General features: G+C 35.2%; 1 protein-coding gene across 2 annotated transcripts in view; it reads left to right on the top strand.

The window, feature by feature from the left end:
- ARHGAP42 (Rho GTPase activating protein 42) overlaps positions 1-22,370 on the top strand; it is a 168,561-nt gene that overhangs the window by 113,265 nt on the left and 32,926 nt on the right. For both annotated transcript variants that reach the window (XM_085216322.1, XM_085216321.1), the window contains exons 7-17: positions 1,263-1,367; positions 4,236-4,365; positions 8,504-8,604; positions 9,795-9,904; positions 13,042-13,120; positions 14,129-14,168; positions 15,365-15,427; positions 17,326-17,400; positions 18,072-18,156; positions 19,303-19,361; positions 20,175-20,280. In XM_085216322.1, coding sequence (XP_085072448.1) covers positions 1,263-1,367; positions 4,236-4,365; positions 8,504-8,604; positions 9,795-9,904; positions 13,042-13,120; positions 14,129-14,168; positions 15,365-15,427; positions 17,326-17,400; positions 18,072-18,156; positions 19,303-19,361; positions 20,175-20,280 — 953 coding nt within the window. The remainder of the gene's footprint in view (positions 1-1,262; positions 1,368-4,235; positions 4,366-8,503; positions 8,605-9,794; positions 9,905-13,041; positions 13,121-14,128; positions 14,169-15,364; positions 15,428-17,325; positions 17,401-18,071; positions 18,157-19,302; positions 19,362-20,174; positions 20,281-22,370) is intronic.

The following is a 22,370-nucleotide window of genomic DNA, read 5'->3' as shown; positions in this document are numbered from 1 at the left end:
ATGGAATTTTTGTTGCCTGAATCTAGGCTACTTCAGTTATCCATGGAGAGAGAGAAATGTTTGTATTAGATTTTTCATCCCATCCTGGCAGAGAACTTTAAAGGAACAAATATTATGCTTTTGGATACGTGTGTATTTTTTACTGGTGTAGGAGACAGCCCGGACAGCTAGTTATGCAGTTGGGTTGAAGAGAGTTTTGATGGCTGTCATGTACTCAGATAAATCTGTCCCACTTGTATAAGCAGTAATTTTGTTATTGTACATCCAACTTCATAGCTCATTTTTGTTGTTTTCTTTACTTGGGAATATGTAAGATAAATTTTATATACAAATTTTATACACTCCATAATTAAAAAAGTTTGTAGTAGTAATAGCTAGGACAACTTACTGAAATGTTTAAACATTTTAATTTACATTTAAATATTTTAATTACCTTTAGGTTTTAAGTTAAAACTTAATAGATGGTAGAAATGTATTAACTAATGTGATAAATCTTCGGAAAATACAGTTGCATTTTTTTATAACTTAAAAATTATTTTAGAACAAACTTCAAAAAAAGCATTCATCTGGATCATATAGGCTTCAGCTGGTCTGTTGGAGTCAGTCACAGACACAGCAGGTAGAACTCACATCTTGGTCTGAATTGGAAGAAATAGTCTGGAGTTCTTGTGTTGTATTAAGCTGCCCAGAACTTATTTTCAAGAGTCTCATTTTGGAAAATAGGTCATGGTCCACATAATTACTATGAAGAAAGTGAAAAAAAAATTCAAAGATAAAAAAAAAGCATCGATTTCTGATAGTATGAGGTTGGAAAGTGCACACCATCAGCTGAAATACTGGACAAAATGACTGGGACTGTGAATTAAATTATTATAAAAATGACAGTTTTATGAGGCAAAAGCCTTTTAACACCTCTTTTTTTCTAAGGTCTGACCACAGATTTCTTGCTCAGCAAAGCAATACCATTGCAAGTAATGAAAGCTCAGAGTGTTCTAGGAGTTAAGAGGCAGGATGTTTTTGCTGAAGGCTTGCTGTGTTTTCCTGATGAAAACAAATGGAAAATCAGCTGTTCTTAGATTTACTTTCTAATACTTTGCTGAATAGCAAGCAGTGTAGCAGCTAAGACCAATAAATTTTTCACTATTGTAGTCAATGCCTATTTCTTATTTACAAGTTAGCATGCATTCTGTAATCTTCATGTTATTTAAAGTATTAAGAGTGTATGTTAAAATCAGTAATGCTTTTCAATTTTGCCTTTCCAGCTTTTGGCCTTTCTTCAAGGATTATTTACATTTTACCATGAAGGATATGAACTGGCTCAGGAGTTTGCACCATACAAGCAGCAGCTTCAGTTCAATTTGCAGAATGTAAGAATAATGTGTATTTTGCTTTGTAAACTAATTTGGAGATACTAGAGTAGCCTTGTAGTACTTTATGGAAGCTCTACATCTTAGAAGGTATTAGCTGAAATCAAATTAAGGTATGAATACATATAAATTATTTCTAAAGCTGCCAGAAAGAACTTGGTAAAATGTAATATTCATGTAGTTAATTTGTGATTTGCAAATCAGAGTCGTGGGAGTTAGAACCAGAAGAGCAGAACAGCAGCCAAGTTTGATTAAGAACACAGTAGTTCAGATATGCTTAAATGTGTGTTTTCTTGAGAGTGGGGCCTATCTTCTGAAATAAGTGGATCAAAGAGCTTCAGCAGGTACAGAATGCTGTTTATTTTTTTTAAAGTTTATTTTTTTAAGATCACAGAATGCCAGTATCTGAAGGGGGCCTACAGGAAGACTGGGGAGGGACTTTTTCTAAGGCTGTGTTTCCTCTGTAGCTCCTTCTCTTTTGTGTCCATTGTTCACATACAGATATAGATTTCATTTAAATTGCTTCTTGGGAAAATCAGGCAAAAGCTTCTGTTCGATCAAACTTTTCCTCTGGGAACAAAATGCAAGTGTTCTCTGTCTGTAGACCCTCCCAGACTGTTCTGTCAAGTTTTGCATTTGTTAATTGTGGTTTTTCTGTTGAGACTCTTAGAGGAAGGCACAAGGGGTCACTGTTGTTGCATAGCACAGTTTCAGTAAAAGGATGAAAAATGGGTTCAGTCCAGAGGCTGATTGAAGTACCAGCAAGGCACGTGAATCCAGAGCACAGGCCAAAAGTAGCTTTGTAAGTCTGTGTCTGTTAGTTGGCTCTATGCACGGATCAGTAGAAACAGAATTATTAAAGGATTTTCTAAATTTCTATGTTAATTAAGAAATAGGTAAATACATTCTTTGTTAAGCAGTACTTAAACACAGCTTGACTATGTAAATAGACTGCAGAGGTAATGATGGATGCAAAGTTGTGCAGAAGGATCAACATAAAATATTTTTAATTATATTTGTGTGTCAGACAAACATATATATGTAGTGCTACAGAGAAGTTTGGAGTCTGGCTGTAGATCTAAGTCCTCATCTGCTTTTATTCAGCTGAGCTATCTGTTGACCTGTCACCCAGAGCAACACCCAAACTGAGAATGAGATGAAGTATAGAGAAAGACGAGCTGAGGATAATCCTCATGGACAATGGCGTTCAGGCTGTCTGTTGTAGTTGTCAGAGGTTCTCCTCTCTATTGCTCTGTATTTTAAGGTCTCACAATCTTGCAGAATTGTTGATCTGTTCTTCTGCTTCTGTTCTTAAAACTTTTCTACAGGTTAAAGTATCAGCAGTAAAATGCTGTAGGAGTAGCAGAGAAGTGACAGACCCTCTTAAAAGCTCTTAAAAGGTCCCTGTGTCCTAACACAGCCCGGTGTCACTTCTGCTGTGTCAGCAGCTTACTTCAGATGTCAGTTGGGCTTGGTTTTCTATAACTTAATACAAAGGCGTGGTTGCTTAAAAGAACAATTAGAACCTTAATAGACAAACGGGGTTACACTCTTAGTATAGAAACCCCCCCCTGTTCAGTAGCACAGCATCTGACCTCTTGAAGGGCTCAAAATGACCTCTGCTAAATTTGGTCTGAAATTTGGTTCTTGACCCCAAAAATATCACTGGCAAGGTTCAAAGCTGAATTTTAGCTCCCCTTCTGTTTAATAACTAATTAAATTATGTCTGTCTTCAAGGGAAAGATTTAACATACCTTATTACGCTGTAGTGAAAGTCCATGAATGCCAGCTAAATGGGAAAGTATTTACCAGTGTATAAAGCCCAGACAATATTTTTCTGTCTAGCTGAGATTAGATTCCATAATACAATTTTTCAAAGTGGCCTTGCAAAAACATTACAATAATCTTTATTTTATTGCCTATAGGAACAAAGTGTTCAACATCTGGTATGTCAGTAGCAGTCTGTCAAACCTCTGGCACTTCATAATAATTCTCCTTTTTCCTACACTGTGTTAGCTAAGTGGAGGGAAACACTGATCCCATTGAATTCAGAAAAAATACGCAGGTACATGCATACAGGCATTTGCAAGTATGAATTACCCACCTTTGTACTTAATTATTCTTCTGGCTAGCAGCTTGCTTGTTTACACACATGATTTTTAGAGCAGACACAGCATTTGTTTCTATGATTTTGGAACATTTCTGCAACTTGTGACCTAGTTGTTGCCTAACATAATTAAATCTCAACTGTGGTGTTTGTGGAGTCCTGTCAAAAAGCAGTTGTAACCATGCTCTGACTAATTTGAGTGTCAGCATCCATAGTGTTACTGTGGGTATGGACACAGGTCTCTGAACCACACTGCTTCCATGTGTGGAGAGACCACAAGTGTCTGGAGACTTCACCCTGGCATAAACCCAAACCATTGTATTCTGCACTTGTTTCAGTGGTTCAGTGGGGCTTACTAGTTCAAGTTTGAGGTTATGCTATCAGTACCCTCTAGTTTAGCTGTTTAGCCTGAATCCTGTCTGCCTATTCTGGAGTACACACAGAAGAAGAATGCATGTCTGCAAAATACTGTGTAAGCATACCTGAAAATGTGAGATGGCATTGTTTCTGTGGTTAGTAACCTGCAGACTTGTGTGCTTAAATTTGGTTCTCCTTTACTGTGTTATTCCCAGGCTTCTGGAGCAAGAAATTATAATTCTGGTATTCATTTCCCTTTTTTGTCTACTGCAGATGCTTCTATTGGTCTCTTTTTGATGCAGTCTTGCTCCTTGGCATTATGAGTTCTTCATTTAATTATCATTTTTACACTTACATGAGGTAACGTGTGTTGATTTGTTTGTTTGTATGTTTGGGGATCTTAGACCCGGAATAATTTTGAGAGCACGAGGCAGGAAGTGGAGAGACTCATGCAAAGAATGAAGTCAGCCAACCAAGATTACAGACCACCAAGTCAATGGACAATGGAAGGCTATCTGTATGTGCAGGAAAAAAGTGAGTAAAGGAGATGTCTTTCAAATCCAATGAAAAGATACACAGCAAAAATTAAAAGAATGAAAAAATGGCTTAGCTAGAGGATAAAACAAAAGCTCTGTTTTTGAATGTCCAAAGACTTTTCTTATTATTGCTTCTCTAAAGATGGAAAATTTCTAAAGAAAAATAAATGTTTGACTCTTCAAAATGCACTCAAGGTAGCTAAGGCCAGAGAGAACAGTGAGTGAAAACACATGTAAGCTCCTTGTTTCTTGCTCCCTGCATCTTGTGAGTAGGATGCTTCTTGGGTAGGTCCCTTGTGGGTGGTCCTTTGTGTCTCCTCTCAGTAGCAAACTTGTCAGTCTATTTACACTGTGCTCCGAATGTCTGCCTTTCTCCTTGCTGCAGAAGCTACAAGCACTAAGGTCTCTGCCAAACACTGCAGTGTCTTGACCTTTCTCTGCCTGAACAAGCTCCACAGTTCACCCAGCAGGAACAGCCTCCACTTTTTTTAGCTATGAGCTCTGCTGACTCAGCCACCTTAATGAACATGCACATAATGGAATAAAAAGGTGGAAGGTGGAAGAAGAAGAAGAAAAGTTGTCTACTTACAGTCTGCCACAATTTTAAAATAGTTGCCAATTTGTGCCTAATTATTATTCATGCAATGAGACGTAAGAATGAAACAAATTCCAAAAAAAATGATGCAATAGAACTGTCATCTGTATCTGAGAATATTTGGGAGAGCCTAGTGATACATCATGTGATGAAAGAAAACAGAGCCAGGAAATATGTGAAAAGTCAAGAGAGAATTCAAAGCTATATGTGATCAGAAGTATCTCCTGTCACTGTTTTACACTTTGAACAGAATAGACCAAGCCAAATTAGCTGCATTTGGCAAGGATCATTGAAAACACTTAGTAAAATAGTGTGGGTTAACCAGATTTATTTATTCTTTGTTATGGTATCCACCTGATGCTAGAAAAGTATATAGCAGTGTTTTGAGATGGCATATATGTGCCATGCAAGTTTAGTGTTCATTCAAAAATGATTAAACACAACTTTACACCTGATTTTTCAATCTAAAAATAAGTAGAAGGCATCCTGATGCAGGTTTCCCTTGTTAGACTTGGCCCCACTCAACATCAGTTTTGAGAATATCTCCTCCTTCACTGTTTCTCCTTTAGACAGTGAGTCAAAAGACTACATGGAGTTATAGTTGATTGATTTTCTAGATGACATCATGAAATCAATTTTTATTCCATTTTGTGAGCTAAAATAAAGAAACCTTCGTGCTTATAATAATTAACCTCAGCCACTTTTATCCTCAGTAGTACTGAAAGCTTGAAGAAGACCCTCTGTGTTTTAATTGTGTAATAATGATAAAAGAAACCTGTATTAACTGGAAATTGCACTGAGCCCTAATGGGGGAGGGAGAATAGGAGTGAAGCATTGGGCACATGCTGTGCTACATTAAATAGTGAGAGGCCAACTTGACATCCTCTTACTGAAAAGATGTTTGTTCATTAGTGTATTCTGTAGTAAGGGTAAAAGGATCTGTAATCTGTGTGTCAACGAGGAAGGTGCTAGTTGTGTAATCTCTTGTCATGCAGGTTTATTTTCCTACAACCAGCATCCCATAGGCATGAGACAACTTAAGAATAAATGACTTAAATGTTTGCTATTCCTGAAAGGAAAAGTAAATCCTGTACTATTACTAGTATTTGCGCTGGTAAATAGGTGTTTTGAAAAAAAAAAAAAAAAAAGAAAGAAAAAATAAGGCCTTTAAACTCTTTTATTTAGCTGTACAGTTATGAGTAAAAGAATTGAAATTAAATGTAGGTGTTGGCCAACAAAAAGCAGATGACTTCTAAATTCATCTAAAACTTCTTCAAGATGACTCATCCTTCTAAAAGAGTTAATGGTGCTATCTGGAGAATACTTGAATTAGAGCTGACAGAATTCTGAAGTTGGATTAACAAGGACCTGGTCAATTCATTGTGTTTCTTCCCTGCAAAGAGTTAGGAGGATTTTCTCTGAGTTTTTATGATAGCCCCTGTAAAATTCCACTGCTATATTTGTGGATTGCCAGGCTTGTATGGCTGATGAAAACTTTGACATGTCCAGCACTTTTGTGGAAGGCTACATTTAGAAGCCAAAGACATTGCATCTGTAGCAAAATTACTTGGCTTGCTTTTCACACCTTCCAGTTTTATTTATCTAAAAAAATGCACAAAACCTGTAAAATACTTTTTTTTTTTGAAACTCAGAACTTCTTCATTTTAAAAATAATTAAAAGGTCCAGATGGACTGTACTTCAGAAAATTAATATCATATTTTTCGCAAGTGTTACTCCTGTTGAAAGGGCTTGGAAATTCATAAGTGGATTGAAGTGCTATTCTGAATTTACATAACAGTTAAAATGCTTTATTTTATCTATCTATCTATCTATCTTCTTAATTTCTTTTTATGCATTCATTTGTAGTTGCTTTGTGGAGGGAGGCCATATTTGAATGCTGGTTTCTGAAGCATAATATTTTCCAAAAGGAAATTCTTCTTTGTGCCTCTTCATACACAGTTTGTTTCACCTCTGAGTACCCATAAGCTTTGTCACTGTTTGTAAAATAAATGGGACTGTACTCTGCTACTGCAAAAAGTTGCAGAAAATATCCAATTCTCTTTGCTATATTTCCTGTCCCCCCAATCAGAAAGTCATGTCCAAGTTATCTTCTGACTTTCGGTTGCCCACTGATCACCAGTGCTCCCAGTACAGTTTCATGTGCCAGTGCACATACAGCCATTATGTGCTGGACCAAAGGAGCAGCAGTCACACTGCAAAAGCTTGAATTATCCTGTCTTCTGCAGGGCAGCGCCCTTCCACATTTATGTGTAACACTTAGGAGCTTGTCTTGTTCTCAGTGCTACGTTAAACAGTGAGGTTGTTCTGTTGGTATTTTTTTAGAAAACCATGGGAAGCTCTGGTTATACTAGGATATGGAGAGAATTCTTGAAATGTGTCCTAACAGCAAAGAATTGTAATGCAAGCATTATGCAAGGCTCTATCTAATCTAGGTTAGCAGCCATTGTTTAAAATACCACTGAGCTTAAGTTCAAGAGTGTTTTCTGTTTATGTTCACTGAAGATTCATAGCCAGAGCAAAGCACTACGTAATCCAGGGTTGAAAACATCTTCTACATCAGATATCCAGTATTTTGCAGTTGGATTAAGGAGAAATGTAGTGTGACCTCTCCAGGATAAAGGATACATGCACTTATTTGGGGATCATTGCAGATTTAATGCACAGATTTCAAAGTTTAGTGTATTCTGAAGAACAGTACTGTTATTATGTATAATTGACAGTTTGTGAGTAGTTTTGACCATTTATTGTTTTCATTTTTAAAAGAATGGCTCTGTAGCTCTTTTCTATGAGCATGACCAATTGTCTTATGGATCAGCCTTCTTTTCAGACTCATTGCTGCTGTTATACTCATCTTTTCCCATCAGAAAACCATTCCAAGGGATAAAAGGCCAATGTTTCTTGCTGAAGGTGCCACCTCTGCCATTCAGCATTTTATCCCTCCTCTCTAAACCACTGTTGTGTTAGAGTCCACTGTTCTTTTTCTTCTTGTCTATTTTTGTGAGGAAATAATCTGCTAGTGTTCAATTGCATAAGGTTAAATCTATGTCTGAGTCATTGCCATTTTACTCTGTGTCCAAAAGATAACATGTAGAGGAATAAAGGTGCTGTGATGTTACCTGAAGTATATGTTACCTTTGATAACCACCCTGAAAATAAAGAGATTTCATGGTTTTGTCTAAATTTATGAGTCTAGTACTAGATTTAAGGTTTTCTTCAAAGAAGTTCAGTACTGTACAGTTGAATTTCCTAAGCAGAATAATCCTCAAGATCTGCATTTCCTATTTCTCTATTGTAATAGAATGCTGTTACCCATCTAGTTGCTTAAGAAAATCAGTCAGCTTGAACATCAAGTTGAAATGCATGAAAATAAGATCTGAACATTTTCAAATTAAAAAATGAGAAGTTTTTGATTTTGTATGCTGCATGTGGACTTTTGTGTTTTATCTCTCTACCTAACTCTGTCTGAAATAGTGATTAAATATCAAAATAACTATTTCTTATACTGTCATTTTAATCCAGGGCCACTTGGATTTACATGGATAAAACATTACTGCACTTATGATAAAGGAACAAAAACATTTACAATGAGTATAGCCGAAACTAAATCTGGTGGAAAAGTGGTGAGTTTACACAACCTCCAGCACTTGCATGAACTCTGTATTCCATACCTTACATCAAGCATTCAGCAGATGTTAAAATAAAAAAAATGGTGAAAAGAGTATTAAACTGCTTTCAAACATGAAGCAGTATATATTTTAGATAGATACATAATGTATTCAAATAAAAATATTCATTATATAACACATGAAATACATATTAAATAACTCCTCTTATATGGTGGTTCCAAATGCATAGGAAAGCAATCACAGTCATAGAATGGACAGCATTTAAAAGAGAGTTCTGAAGGTTGTTTAGTTCAGTCTCCATGCTCAATGCATGTCCAGAACCTGAACAGATTGCTCAGGATCCCCTCCAATCAGGTTTTAAATATCTTCATGAATTGAGACCCCTACAAACCTCTGCAGGCAACCTGTTTCAGTGTTCAAGCAGTCCCACTGTAAAAATGTTTTCCTTGCATTTCAATGGAATTTCATATATTTCATTTTGGGGCCATTACCTTATGCTTACACATGGCACCACTGAGAAGAATCTGTCTCCATCTTCTTTAGTTCTTCCCACAGCTATTTGTAAGCACTGGGGGACTTTGTATTTGAAGAGTGATAGGTATCTCCAGCCTGTCCTCATTTGACAGCTGCTCCAAACTCGTTTCACTATGCTCATGTCTCTTGTACTGAACAGCTCAGCACTGGATGCAGCACTCCAGATGACTCTCACCAGGCTGAGTAGAGGGGAAAGTAGAATCACCTCCCTCAGTCTGCTGGCAGCACTCTGCCTGATGCAGCCCAAGGCTGTTAGCTGCAAGAGGACATTGGTTTATGGCCAGCTTGTTGACACCAGAGTCTGAAGATACAAGCCAGGCTGCTTTCCTGGTGCCTGGGCTTATTCCTTCCCCTCTGCAGGACTTGGCATTTCCCCATGGTGGACCTTATAAAATTCCTTTTAGCCCATTTCTCCAGCATTTTGAGGTCCTTTTTATACCCATCTGATGTATTAGCCATTCCTTTCAGCTTTATGCTATGTGAGCTAAATGTAGTCTTAATTTGTATGCAGAGAAATTGTTGGAAAAGTTCATATTTTTAAGCTCTTCTCTTAGAGAATGCTTTTGGTACTGTTCATACAGTTGAATTTTAGATGTGTAGCCTATAACTGTATATTGCCTGGACTAATTTTCTTCTGTTTTGTTTTGTAGAATGGCCTTGTCACAAGCTCACCAGAAATATTCAAGCTGAAATCTTGTATCAGGAGAAAGACAGACTCAATTGACAAACGCTTCTGTTTCGATATCGAAGTATTTGAGAGGTTTGAATTGTTTTCATTATGTTAACATATTAAAAATAATGAAGAAATTAAAAAAAAGAAAAAGAAACAGCAACTTGCAAATAATGTATAATAATTGCACTTGTAGTAGGGACACACGTCTGTCAGTATGCCCACATCTAGACAAGCCTGGCTTTCAAGACCTGGTGCTTACCTGGTACTTACTTGTTCAAACCTGTTTTTCTAACAAAATTAATAAGTTTCATATGTATTGTCTTAAGTATGTTATGTTTGCATGCAGACAGAATGTGGCTTCTTACTTTGTAAAAGTGTTTATTCTTTCAAGGTTAGGAATGAAGTGAGAAGTATTGAATTAAGCTTTCCCTTTAACTATGATGGAACAAAATGCCTTTTCTAGACTTTCTGTAAGAAATATTTTGTGATTGTTACAGTCTTTTAAATTTCCATACAAGGTTGTAGTTTAGCATGTTAATTATGAGGTTACATTTTGTACTTTTAAATATATTTTTACAAAATAGTTTTTTGATTAAGTTAAGATTTTAGAAGCAGAAATGTTGTGTTAGCTCACTCAGACAAATTGATATCTTGGAAGCTTGAAGTGATAGCTTAAATTTGAAGTTAGTACTTTCTTTCTTCTTTTTAAGTAGAGTCGCACATGCATTGTGGTAATGTCATTGTAAAGTATTCATAAATGGGTGTTGTGCCTTACGTATCCCCTACTGTTAGAACAACCTATCTGCAGTTCTTTAAGTTCTCTACAGAAATCACTGTAGGCACTCGTCATATATAGTTTTATTCCTCCTGTACATTTTGATTAATTTGAAATGTGAATGACCTGTTAGTTAAAGGCCTTCCAGAAAGCAGGACAAAATATTGAAAGATAAGTAGAATGCAACATTTCTTAATCACTATTATGAGCATATACCTTTCATAAGTTGATAGAAAGTTGGCTCCTGCAGTTTGTTTGATATTCAGCAGGGAGGTAGTGAATTCTTGTGTGTCAGCAGAGGAGATAAAGCCCAGCCAACAAAATACCTAGAAATATTTGGTGGGAGTTCATAAGAAAGGACAGCATTGATTTCTTCTGTATGTGATGTTGGTAAAGCTTGGTGTATGGTTTTTTTGTCTGTGAAAATAAAAATACTGTGGTTTTTATTAACGTTGACAATGACACAAAACGTGAGTAAAAACATATAAATATGGAAACAGTATTAAAATACTGATATTTCAAAAAGGCTACAGTAATGATTGCATTAAAATAATTATAAGCTGAACTTAAATTCAAGATGCATAGTTGTTTGGACATCAGCTGCAAAGTACAGCAAACCTTTAAAAATAACTGACATCTGCAAAATTTCGTTAGCAACATAAGATTACAACTTTTTTTTTTTTTTTTTCCTGGGAAAGGGCTCTTTTTTGCAAATACGCAGCTACAGCAAACCTATTCTTGCATAAGATTTCATGGGTAAATTTTGTCTCCAGGCACCAGGGAGTGCTAATTCTCTTTGTGCTACTGTATGAAACACTGTGTGAAACATTGCAATTCAAAAACATTGGAAAAGCATGCAGAATGATGTTCACATCTCATTTCAAAAAAGAGCCATATTAACTGAAAGAAACCATGTGAACTGCTAATGGGGAAGACACAGCATGATCCTTGCTAATTAACACAATTAATTTAAATCTCCTTTGGTGTTTTTCACACCTATGTTCAGCTCAGATTTCTTAGGAAAACTGTTCTAAAGAATAGTCAGCATCTGATTTGTATTAGAATTATATGCAAAGGTAGCATCATAGAGTGAATGTTTCTCTTTGAATGTAATTTTCTTTTTTGAGAAATACCTGTTTTTTCACCCACCTTTGTGAGTGCAGCTTATCTGATATACTTCCAGCTGATTTCAAGGAAATCACTGCAGTGAAGATCAGAATTTCATATGAACTGTTTAACAGTGTAATATTGAATTTTGTGAAAGTTTGTGCGTAAGCACTGAATATACTTGTTGTCATAGGTTTGGTAGTTTTGGGTAGATTTCTTTTGTGTTTATCTGTGTTTCAAATTATATCTACTTCTTCACATTCTAAGTAAATAGTGTGCTGAGACCAGCAGGGCTTACAGTGGTAAAGAGCTGTTGCGTCAGTGTGTGCTGATGTGCATAACATCTTCTTTCACTGTTTCACTGGACTGATAATAGATTAAACTATTAATAGAAAAATATTTTTACTAAAAATTATTATAATCTTGATCTTTTTTTGTCACATATACATCTGATAGTAATATTAGTCTTTTGTGATTAAGTTAGAGCTAAAGTTCAGAACTGTCTAGTCTTGATTATAAGAACAAGACTTGCTTCCCCTTGAATGGTTTGGTGTATGTGTCAATACATATTTTGTTGTTTTGTATTTTCCAATAGCTTCTCTCATGCTTTCTAGTTACAAGTTTAAAATTGATGTATTTTGGGGAAGGTGGAAAAGGGTCATGGTTTATTGTTGGAAGATAACAGATACAGTGTTCTTTATTTGTAAACCATGAACCTACCTTAGAAAATTATGGTTCTGGACAGTGTGCTGAAAGTTTTGAGCAGAGATGCACTGTGCTGGTGTGGGAGCAAAACTTTTTTAAATAGTCTGTCTCTTGGGCACTCTGTTGGCAAGTGAGTGAATTGCTATCATACCATTTCTTAAAGAACTCATCTGTGATCACAGGTTAAGTTGATTCTTTGTTTTTCCACATCTGTTCGTATAATAATTCCAGTAACAAAGATTGAAACTGGTTTCCTCATTTATTCTCTGATTCCAGTGAATCTTTTTCTAAGTAGCGTCAAAGTTCCATCAACAGAGAATATATCATTTTTGACCTTTTAGCATAGCAGTTGGGGCCAACATGCAGAGCAAACAAGTTTTTGAAATCTCTAAGTTAAAAAATATATACCTGCACCATGGCAGTACTCAGCAAAATTGACTTCACTCTTTGTACCTTCTCTTTCTAGGCAACCCTTTCAGAGGGCACATTTCTTTTCATGTCCATTTTAGGATTTGATGACTTTAACTTCTCCCTGTCTCTGTTATATACATTTTCATATCAGTATTTGTTTGGATTTTGATTACTGTTTGAGAAAAAAAAGATCAGTAACTTCAGTGTATATATATGTTTTTGACAGACCTGGAATCATCACACTGCAAGCTTTTTCAGAATCCAACAGAAAACTGTGGCTGGAAGCTATGGATGGAAAGGAACCAGTAAGGATATTTGTCCTTTTCTTTTATCTTTATAGATTTATAACATCTGTGTTAAAAAAAGAAGCTAGAATACATTTCAGAGTTAGTTACAGTACTGTACAGTACAGTAAAGGCAAATATAGCTTTTCTGTTTCTCATAAAATACAATTGCAAATGAGCAGTGAAGATAGATACTACTTAGTGAAGCAGAAATACTAGTATATTTAAACTTTTACTTATAAATTTTTGGAGCCTGGAGGTTCTTTTTTTTAATTTTTTTATGTATAGGTAGGTAGCCTGTTGTTGTATTGGGTTTGTGGTTCAGAAAAAATTTGTAAAGTGGTAGTTTCTGCAGTGGTCATAAGAAACCATCTCTGGGCAGTGTTATGGAATAGACAGTAAGTACCATCTTGAAAATCACTACAGAGAGCATAAAAATGTGCTGAAAGCTACTAAGACAGGCTTATCTGAGATTTCTTCTCACTATTAATCAGCTCTGAAATTGTCACTGATTAAGGTGATATCAGTGTGGCATCCAAGGGAGAAAAATGATTGATAGATTTTATGAGATAAATAAGTATTTTTACAAAGCTTACTGCTTGACTGAAAAAGTGCAGAAATGAAATCACTCTTTGTATTAATATTTAACCCATTTGCAGTCTTAAAATCTGGCTTCTAATACATTTTATGTGTCTGTAAACTCATTGCAAATCTATAGTCAGGCAATCTATAATCTCAAGGCCTGAATATGTCCCACTGGCTGGCTGCCTTCTCTCTTGAGTGCAGAACAGAACAGCTGTGTATCTTAGCCAGAGCTGAGCTGTGCATTGTTGCCCTCTCCAACTGCTAACCTGAATGAGTGCTGCTGGAATTAAACATCGGGAGGAGGTGAAGAGCTTGGATGGTTTTCCCATAGCAGTGTATTACACTAATGTGCAGCATATTACAGATGGTTAAGAACTATCAGCAATTCCAACAGTAAAGGACTTAACAAACATTGACCTGTTGTATTTGTTGTTTTTTTTCCAGATCTACACACTGCCAGCCATTATTAGCAAGAAGGAAGAGAGTAAGCACTCTAATTATGCAGAATATGAAATATTTCCAGGTTTTGTCATTACAAAAATGGGTTTCTGGATGTGTGTCTGTGTGATGGACATTATTTATGTTTTCTTTCCATCACTCTGAAGATACTATACAGTATCACTAAATGCTGTTTGATGGGTTATGTAATTGGATTACATCAAAGCATATCCTATGTTATGTAAACTGTGAGAAAGCCTTCAACTTTTGTGTTACCAACAAACATAAATTGGAAGAAAAATTGATTGGTCCTGAAATGACAATATATTTAACAAATCTGCAGATTTCCATCCACAGTCTTTATGTAAATGTAAATGCATGCCCATGTGTTGAAATATCATCTCTGTATGGGTCATACCTTTTCATTTATAGGTATATATACACCTATTAGGCATATGCAGTGTAATAAAACAAGTATATTTCTGAATATTCAGACATACATCTATGTGCAGTTGTGTTATGGTAACATATGTAGACAAATGCAAAAAAAATATTTAAAATATGTTTGAGTATATAAAGTAGAGAAAGAGATGTGTCAGATATGCACAGGTGTCTTCAAAGAAGGTAAATTTGAGAACAGAAGTCTAAAATTAAATGAGTATGTCTGTTTTGTTGGGGTTTTTTTTTGCTTTTTTATTGATGTTACTGTTTTGATGATGACACATATGCTGCTCTAAAATCTCTGTTTAGCCAATTAGAAGAATGAGTGTCAAAGATCCGAGAATTAATGCATAATGCATTCACTTGAAATAATCTTAATAACAAAGATTGTTTTGCTGTGTTGCTGTATTTTGAGCAGTTATATGCATGTGCAAGAAGCAAGAATGTAATATGAAAATCAGTGCAAATATTCTGGTCATTATGTTAAGTCATGAATTCTTAAAACCATTTCCCTCAGCAGAGGGAAGAGAGTTCAGTAGTCTTGTAAAGCAGTGACCTTTGGACTGTATGTGTGGAGTTTCTGATTCTAATAAAGGCAGTAGAATATTCTCATAGGCATGAGAAATTTCTATCTTTATTGCTAAATGTATACGTATATTATAGACTTACAGAATAAGTCTATATCTCACTAATCTCACTAATAAATGTGTATCAGTCTTTTTTGACTGAAATGTGATTATAGCTAAACATGGAGATTTTGTGTTTTGATGAGTTGAAAAATTATTTTTCCTTCTCTTTTAGTGTTCTTAAATGAAGCAGGTTTCAACTTTGTGAGGAAATGTATCCATGCTGTAGAAACAAGAGGTAACTATTAAATCACAGATAACATATTAGATTACTATGAATATTTTTCTCAAATAATGCTTTGAGTCTACGTATTTTAAAGCTCTGTTTTAGAGTATGTCTGTCATTCAGTTTGTACTTTTCACCTTCCATGGATGTGCTTTATGCTTAAAACCATTGCCACAAATTCCAGCAAAGGTTCTTTGCATATCATTTAAGTGTGGGATTTTTGTTTGCTTGTTTTGATTTTTTGTTTTTTGTTGTTTGTTTTTTTAACATCATAGTAGTTTTGTGTTATTTAGAAAGCTTAATACACTGTTACACACATACTTAGTTTAGGTCTTTTATTTGTGTGCACTGAATTGTGCTTTTGATTTCTCACATGAAACCTTAAGACCAAAAAAGTACATTGTATCAACACTCTTTGCTGGCAAATGTTTGTTGATGAACCTGATCCCCCATCATTTCACTCAATCACTCTACATATGGCTTATCCATTAAAAAAAAAAAAAAAAAACTATTGAAACCAGTATTTGGTAGTGAGAATGTACAGAAAGAAAGTAATTGTCTATTGATGAGGTGGTATCTTGTAACTCACAGTGAGCTGTTTTACAATTCCCTTTCAAACAGCTGTATGGTATTCCGTAAGCAGAAGTGACCTTTTCTTGTCTGTGCACTGAGCTCTCTGAAGTCTCTTGTAATCCAAAAGCTGTGCAAAATGACTGTGTGCAGCATTGAGCCCAGCATGATTTCTTCTTCTCAGGTAGCAGTGTTGTGTAGCTTTTGAATCACTCACAGCTTGCATCGCTCTGTAAAAAAATGATAAATAATAAAAATTAATAAAACAATATCACCTGCAGGTTGTCTAGCAGAGATCAGATGTTAGAATATTGTTTTGAAATGAAACGTACAATCTCGAAACAGTAAGACCAGAAGAAGGAAGAAGAATATATTCACATACCCACATTAAATCTACAAATTAGGAGTTACAATTTTTAATACATCCTGCTAGAGATATGAAGTTGGCACCTGTGATGTGGAATAAAAGAATAAACTCTTCCTGTTTTTGTTCTCTGAGTCACACAACCAGAGTAAAGGAGCAGATTATTTTTCTGTATTTTTCCTGAGATGTCGGTACAACAAAATATATGAGGGGTGAGAAGAAGAAAATATCACATCAAAATTTGCATTCTGCTTTGGACTTCCAAGTACTGTTGATGTTTAAAAAAAAAAAAAAAGTTAAAAAAAAGTGAAATTATTACTAGAATTATTATTATTAGAACTATTATTATTAGAATATTTTGAGTGTCACACCTTAGGCGCTATTTGTTAGTATTTATTGTGCTTTAGTGCTATTAAAAAATAGAAAACTGAAACCTGTAGATAAATTGAAACTGACTTTTTATTTTGCCTTGGAGATCCATACATAACTTAAATTCTGAACTGCAATGTTCCAGTAGAATTCAATATAAGTTTTTATTTTGGGTAGAATCATTATCTCTTCTGTAAATGTTAACCAAGCTTTGGTTGGAAGGGGCAATGTAGATACATAGTATTTCCACTGAAATCTGGGTAGGACACATTTGTAGACATATAACACATTTTAAGACTCCTTTGGAGTCTTGTTTTTCACTTCTTCCAGTCATTCCCTGGATGTCTTCTGATACAGGTCATTCCAATGCAAGGACTTATGTTAATGTAGAATTGTAATTAGAGTATGGCATGGTGTGGATTCAGTGGTATGCATTTATTAGCATCCCAGAAGTAACTCAGTAGGGTGAAGCAGTACTTGGTAATGTAATTTTTCAATTTTCCGTAAATAAATTGAGATGGATTGAAAACACAGACAAGGGACACGTGAATGTAATTGAAATAGCCATCTTCTCATTGTTTTCACTGTTCTTGTTTTCCCAATGTAGGCATTACCATCCTGGGGCTGTACAGAATAGGCGGTGTAAACTCCAAAGTGCAAAAGCTGATGAATACCATATTTTGTAAGTGTCTTAAGTGTACCTTTGTCTATAGCATGCAGCACGTATTCCATGATCCTTTTCTGTTGTACCCAGAAGAGCATACTTAAATATCTACAGTTTTGTATGTCTGCTTGCTGCCACTAAACTGACTTTGCAGTCTTAGAATGGTAATCAGTCTAACTAGATTCCTTGTGTACATTATTATTCAGTTTTCTACATGGAGTCATCGATATACATGAGCAAATTACTGATAAAATACATTTATTCTTTTGGCGTTTATATTTTATTTATTGGCATCTGTCTGGTGTTTTCCAGAAGTGTTCTAAAGCTTAGTTTTGTAACACAGCATAATTCAGTTTAATAGACAGTTACTGTATTTCACATTTCTTGTTAGTCTGGCTATCTGATGCCTGTCTTTCAATGTCCAAGCCAGATTAATTATGAATTCTCTATTGACTTGGTGTTACTTTTACTCTTTGGTATAGATGCATACATTTACCGTTTACAGGTGCTAAATATGAATGCTGAATTATTTTCATTAATACTCTGCCAGAGATTAAAATAATTCAAATTGATCAAATCTAACTGTTAAATAATCATATGAGCTAAATGAATAATCTGTTAGCTTCTATTTGCTTTTCTTGTTTGTGTGTTAGTCAAAATATAACAATCATAATTCAAATTTCTCCCAGCCCCCAAATCTCCTCCTGATATGGATATTGATATGGAAATCTGGGACAATAAAACAATAACTAGCGGACTTAAAAACTACCTCAGGTAAGTATGATGCTATGCATATCTCAGTATTTCTTTTATGGCTCATTAATCTTTTGCTTGTAAATATGATATTATATTTTTTACTCATTAACGTGGTATTAATTGAGTATATTATCATCTTGTCTAATATCCTTATTAAAATGTGTAATAATCAAAATTTGTCACACACTTTTCTGCCTTGTTTAGCTACAGATTTGCCAGAATATAATTAAATGCATGCTTTTATTTAAAATATTTTGTGTAAACTACAAAGCATGCTTTGCTGAGCTTTTTTTTTTTTTCTGAATCCCTTCTGTACAATGATTTTTTCATGGCATCATTGTTGGAGCAGAGTAAATCTCTTCAAAAATGTTAATATTCTGTTTTTATCCTGTGGTGTTGGTATTTTCACAAGTAAGATATTCCTCTCACAATTTTCTCTTCAACTTTTTGCTATTATGAGGCAGAATCTTAAAAAGTGGTAGTACTTACGATAGAACTCTTCTTGAATGTCAGTATATAATGTTGAAAGTAAGCATAATAAAAACATAAAACTCGGATGGCAATTGTTCCATGCCTTCTTAAAAAAATGGATTTCTTAGACTGGTCACCTAGCAGAGGGCAGCATCAGAAATCCCTGGAAAATGTGTTTATGATTTATAGTAAAATGTATATGTTTATATCTAAAATGTGCATATCTAGGACATGAGCTAGCAGTGGCTGTGTTTTTATGTCTCTAAGACAATTCACAGGCTACTTTCAGAGGAGGACTTTTCCAGGATCTCCCAGATTAGATTTTTAGCATAAAGTTTCGTAACTTGTTTGCCTTTCTTGGGCAGATTACTTCTGCAGCCCACTATGCCATGTTCTTCAGTAGTATTATTACCATTCCATAGTATGGAAGTCAGAACATTGTGAGTATCTGTGATACAGTGCTGATAATGTTTCTCTTACAAACTTCCATGGTGTCACCATCTTCAACTCAAAGAGATTTTCAGACTTTGTATGTGACTGAGTTATATACAGTGGTAATCCGTGGATTGGGTTTCCTTGGATATACCAATATACATTATGCTTTTATTGAGAGCTATCATAATGACAACTGCAAAGCCTAAAAAGACTTGGAGTAATGCGTTTTTTCAAATGTCCTTTCAAATTTACAACCAGGTGTCTTTCAGAACCGCTGATGACATTTAAGCTGCACAAAGATTTCATTGTTGCTGTTAGTAAGTAAAGTAATCTATACACTTTCACAAAAGTAATACTTTTTCTAACCTTTAATCTCCTCAGTTGCTATCCCTGTTTTTCTCCTTGGTGTAGTATTCAGTTATCCAGCCAAGGATCTGAGTTCTTCTATTTCACTGTATATGACGACAGTGCTACATGAAAGCCCTCAAAGCAAGAGAAGTCATACTAAAAGAAGCTGTTCAGTGGTTTGTTCTGATCTTTTTAGAGCTTCTGTGTGACCGCTTTCTGCATGAAATCTTTAATATTTCTTTGTTTGTTTGATTGTTTTGTACAGACTGGTAATTATTCTATAGCATTACTCCCCACTTGTCCAGGGACTTTATTTTCCCAGCTTGCCTTGCAAAATTGGAGAGGGATGGTAAATAATCCCCTTCTCATAAATGGGGTAATTAGATAGGGAGAAAAATTGTGTTTCTAACAACTCCAGTTTAGAATTTGAATTTATTTCTCCATTTCCTCTTACATTTTTAAAGAGACCCTCAATAATTGTAGATGTTTCAAATAGCAAGGGATAAAATCTTGGATTCCACTCAAGCACAACATGAAGTCAAAATTGCCACAGATTTTGTTGGCTTTGGTAATGGCAGTAAATGCTCTTTGCAAGTTACTTGAAATCCAGATTCCATTATGTTCTTGCAATAAATAAAATTGAATTGTTTTCATCATTTTGAAGGGTAATTGTGTTTGGTTAACTGCAGTGCATGTGTTTGGCATACTGGCACTTCTGCCATTTTTAGTCTCACTTTAGCGTGTGTTTAATCTGTCAATAATTTCTGTTTTCTGTTTAATAGAATCAGATGATCAGAACTACAGAGTTGAAGCAGTGCATGCACTTGTACATAAATTACCAGAGAAGAACAGAGAGATGCTGGACATCCTTATCAAGCACTTGGTCAAGTAATTCTTTTTGATTTTTATGTTTGATACTACCGTAAAATGTGATCATTTTCACATGTAATTTGTCAGTGTTGCCTAATCCATTATAGTAATTGTGTTAAGACAGTACCACTGGAAATTATATTTGATTTCTGAAATGTAATATCCAATGTTGCTGAAGAATACTCATCATAGAAATAAAATAAAGAACGCCATGAAGAGTCACCAAGATGACTGATAATGTTAGCGTATAAAATATACTGATATGTTTTCATTCTCAATTCCTACTTATTACAGGAATTGATACTAATTAAACTGGAGAAACATTTAAGACTATGCTAAGGTTGTTGATAAGAGAATGTTATTTAGGTCCCAAAACTGGTAAAAAATGTAGACTAGACTAATACATATAGTTTATATGTATATATGTATATATATGTATATATATGTATATATATATGTATATATATAGTCTATAGTCTATATAGTATAACTTATCCTTCATGTTTGATCTAATTTTTATCTCTAATAGCTCTGAGGTGTAATATGTTTTGAAAATTCTAATTTAAAATGATTTTGTTGTTATTCTAGATAGCTCTGTAAATGTCCAAACCCACATTTGAGTCTCCCTAGATTTTTCAGCTACCCTGAATTTTAATTAAATGTCACACGGAAAAGATTTTTCTATTTCTTTGAAGTCTCCATTGAATTACTCTTAGTCTGCAACAAACTTTTTTTTCTATTCTGTCTCTCTCTGTCATTGGCTATGATTACATGCCCTTATTACATCATTATATATCCCTTTTTTTTCAGCAAACCTTATTCATGTGTTTTACAGTTCTTCACTAGATTTTGCTGAATATTTAAATGAACACACATTATTATTTCTGAGTTGGGATGCTGTGTATTTTTTAATATATTTCTCAGTGATCTGGGAATGTGAATACTGAAACAGCAGTTGTTCAGATGAGGCCCACAACTGACATATGTAGAAGATGCCATGAAGGTCTCCATGTTGTTTTTATTCCATTCCATACATCCCCACCATTTTACTCTTTTGATTACAGCTTGAGCAAATCCAGCCTTCAGAAAGTTATCTGCACTTTATTTGGTGTAAATTTTTTAGCCACATTAAGTTATTTTTAGTTCTTTGGAGAACCAGATGAAAGCAGATTCTGCAAGTTTCCAACAGAAGAGTTTGATTATTAGAAGTGTAGTATTTGATGCTTTCTGACAGCCTAAGAAGCTAGAACTTGTAATGGTGAAATAATGATGCTGTAAAAGCTGCAGTTTTGAGCACCATGGTACAAAATGTGCATCATAGAAATGTTAGGGAGTGTCCAAAGGAGAGCTACAAAGATTATGAGAGGTTTAGAGGAGAAGACATATGAGAAGAAGCAGAGGTGCCTGGGTGTGCTCAGCCCAGAGCAGAGCAGGCTGAGGGGAGGCCTGATCGCAACTGCAGCTCCTCACAGGGAGCGGAGGGCAGCGCTGAGCTCTGCTCTGTGTGACAGCGACAGGGCCCGAGGGAACAACGTAGAGAGGCAGGTTGCATATCAGGAAGAAGCCCTTCACCAGAGAGCAGTGGATGTGCAACAGGCTGCTCAGAGCAGAGGTTACGGCCCTGATCTGCCAGAATCCAAGGAGCATGTGGAGGACACTTTCAGACATGTGGTCTGTGGAGCCTTGAGTTGGACTCGTGATCATTGGGGGTCCCTTCCAATACTCCCTTGTGATATTCTGTGATCCATTGATTTTATATAGCACTTGACTTACCTGTAGGCACAATTCGTTTTAGGCAAACATTTCTTTCTTGTCCTCGTTCCTGGACTCTTATTTACTGTTACCTCAGATGCATTTCCAAAGAGAGCATGCCTGCGGTATTCCTTTCTTTAATTGTTCTCTTTAGCTCTTGTCTGTCTCAACTTTGATGTAATTCTCATTTCTGATCAATTGAAATCTTTGAGATGCATTCTGAAAACTTTCAGTTCTTCTCATTTCAACATTCAATTCATCCTTTCTAATTTCTCATATAATTTGCCAGCTGTTGTTTATGCCAGCTTCTCTAATGAGATAAGTTCAAAATTAGCCTTGTGATTAATTGTCTCCTT

This window comes from Meleagris gallopavo, chromosome 1, assembly GCF_905368555.1.
Source record: "Meleagris gallopavo chromosome 1, MGAL_WU_HG_1.1, whole genome shotgun sequence".
NCBI lineage: Eukaryota > Metazoa > Chordata > Aves > Galliformes > Phasianidae > Meleagris > Meleagris gallopavo.
Note: the sequence above shows the minus strand (reverse complement) of the source record. Positions and strands in the feature narration are given on the sequence as shown.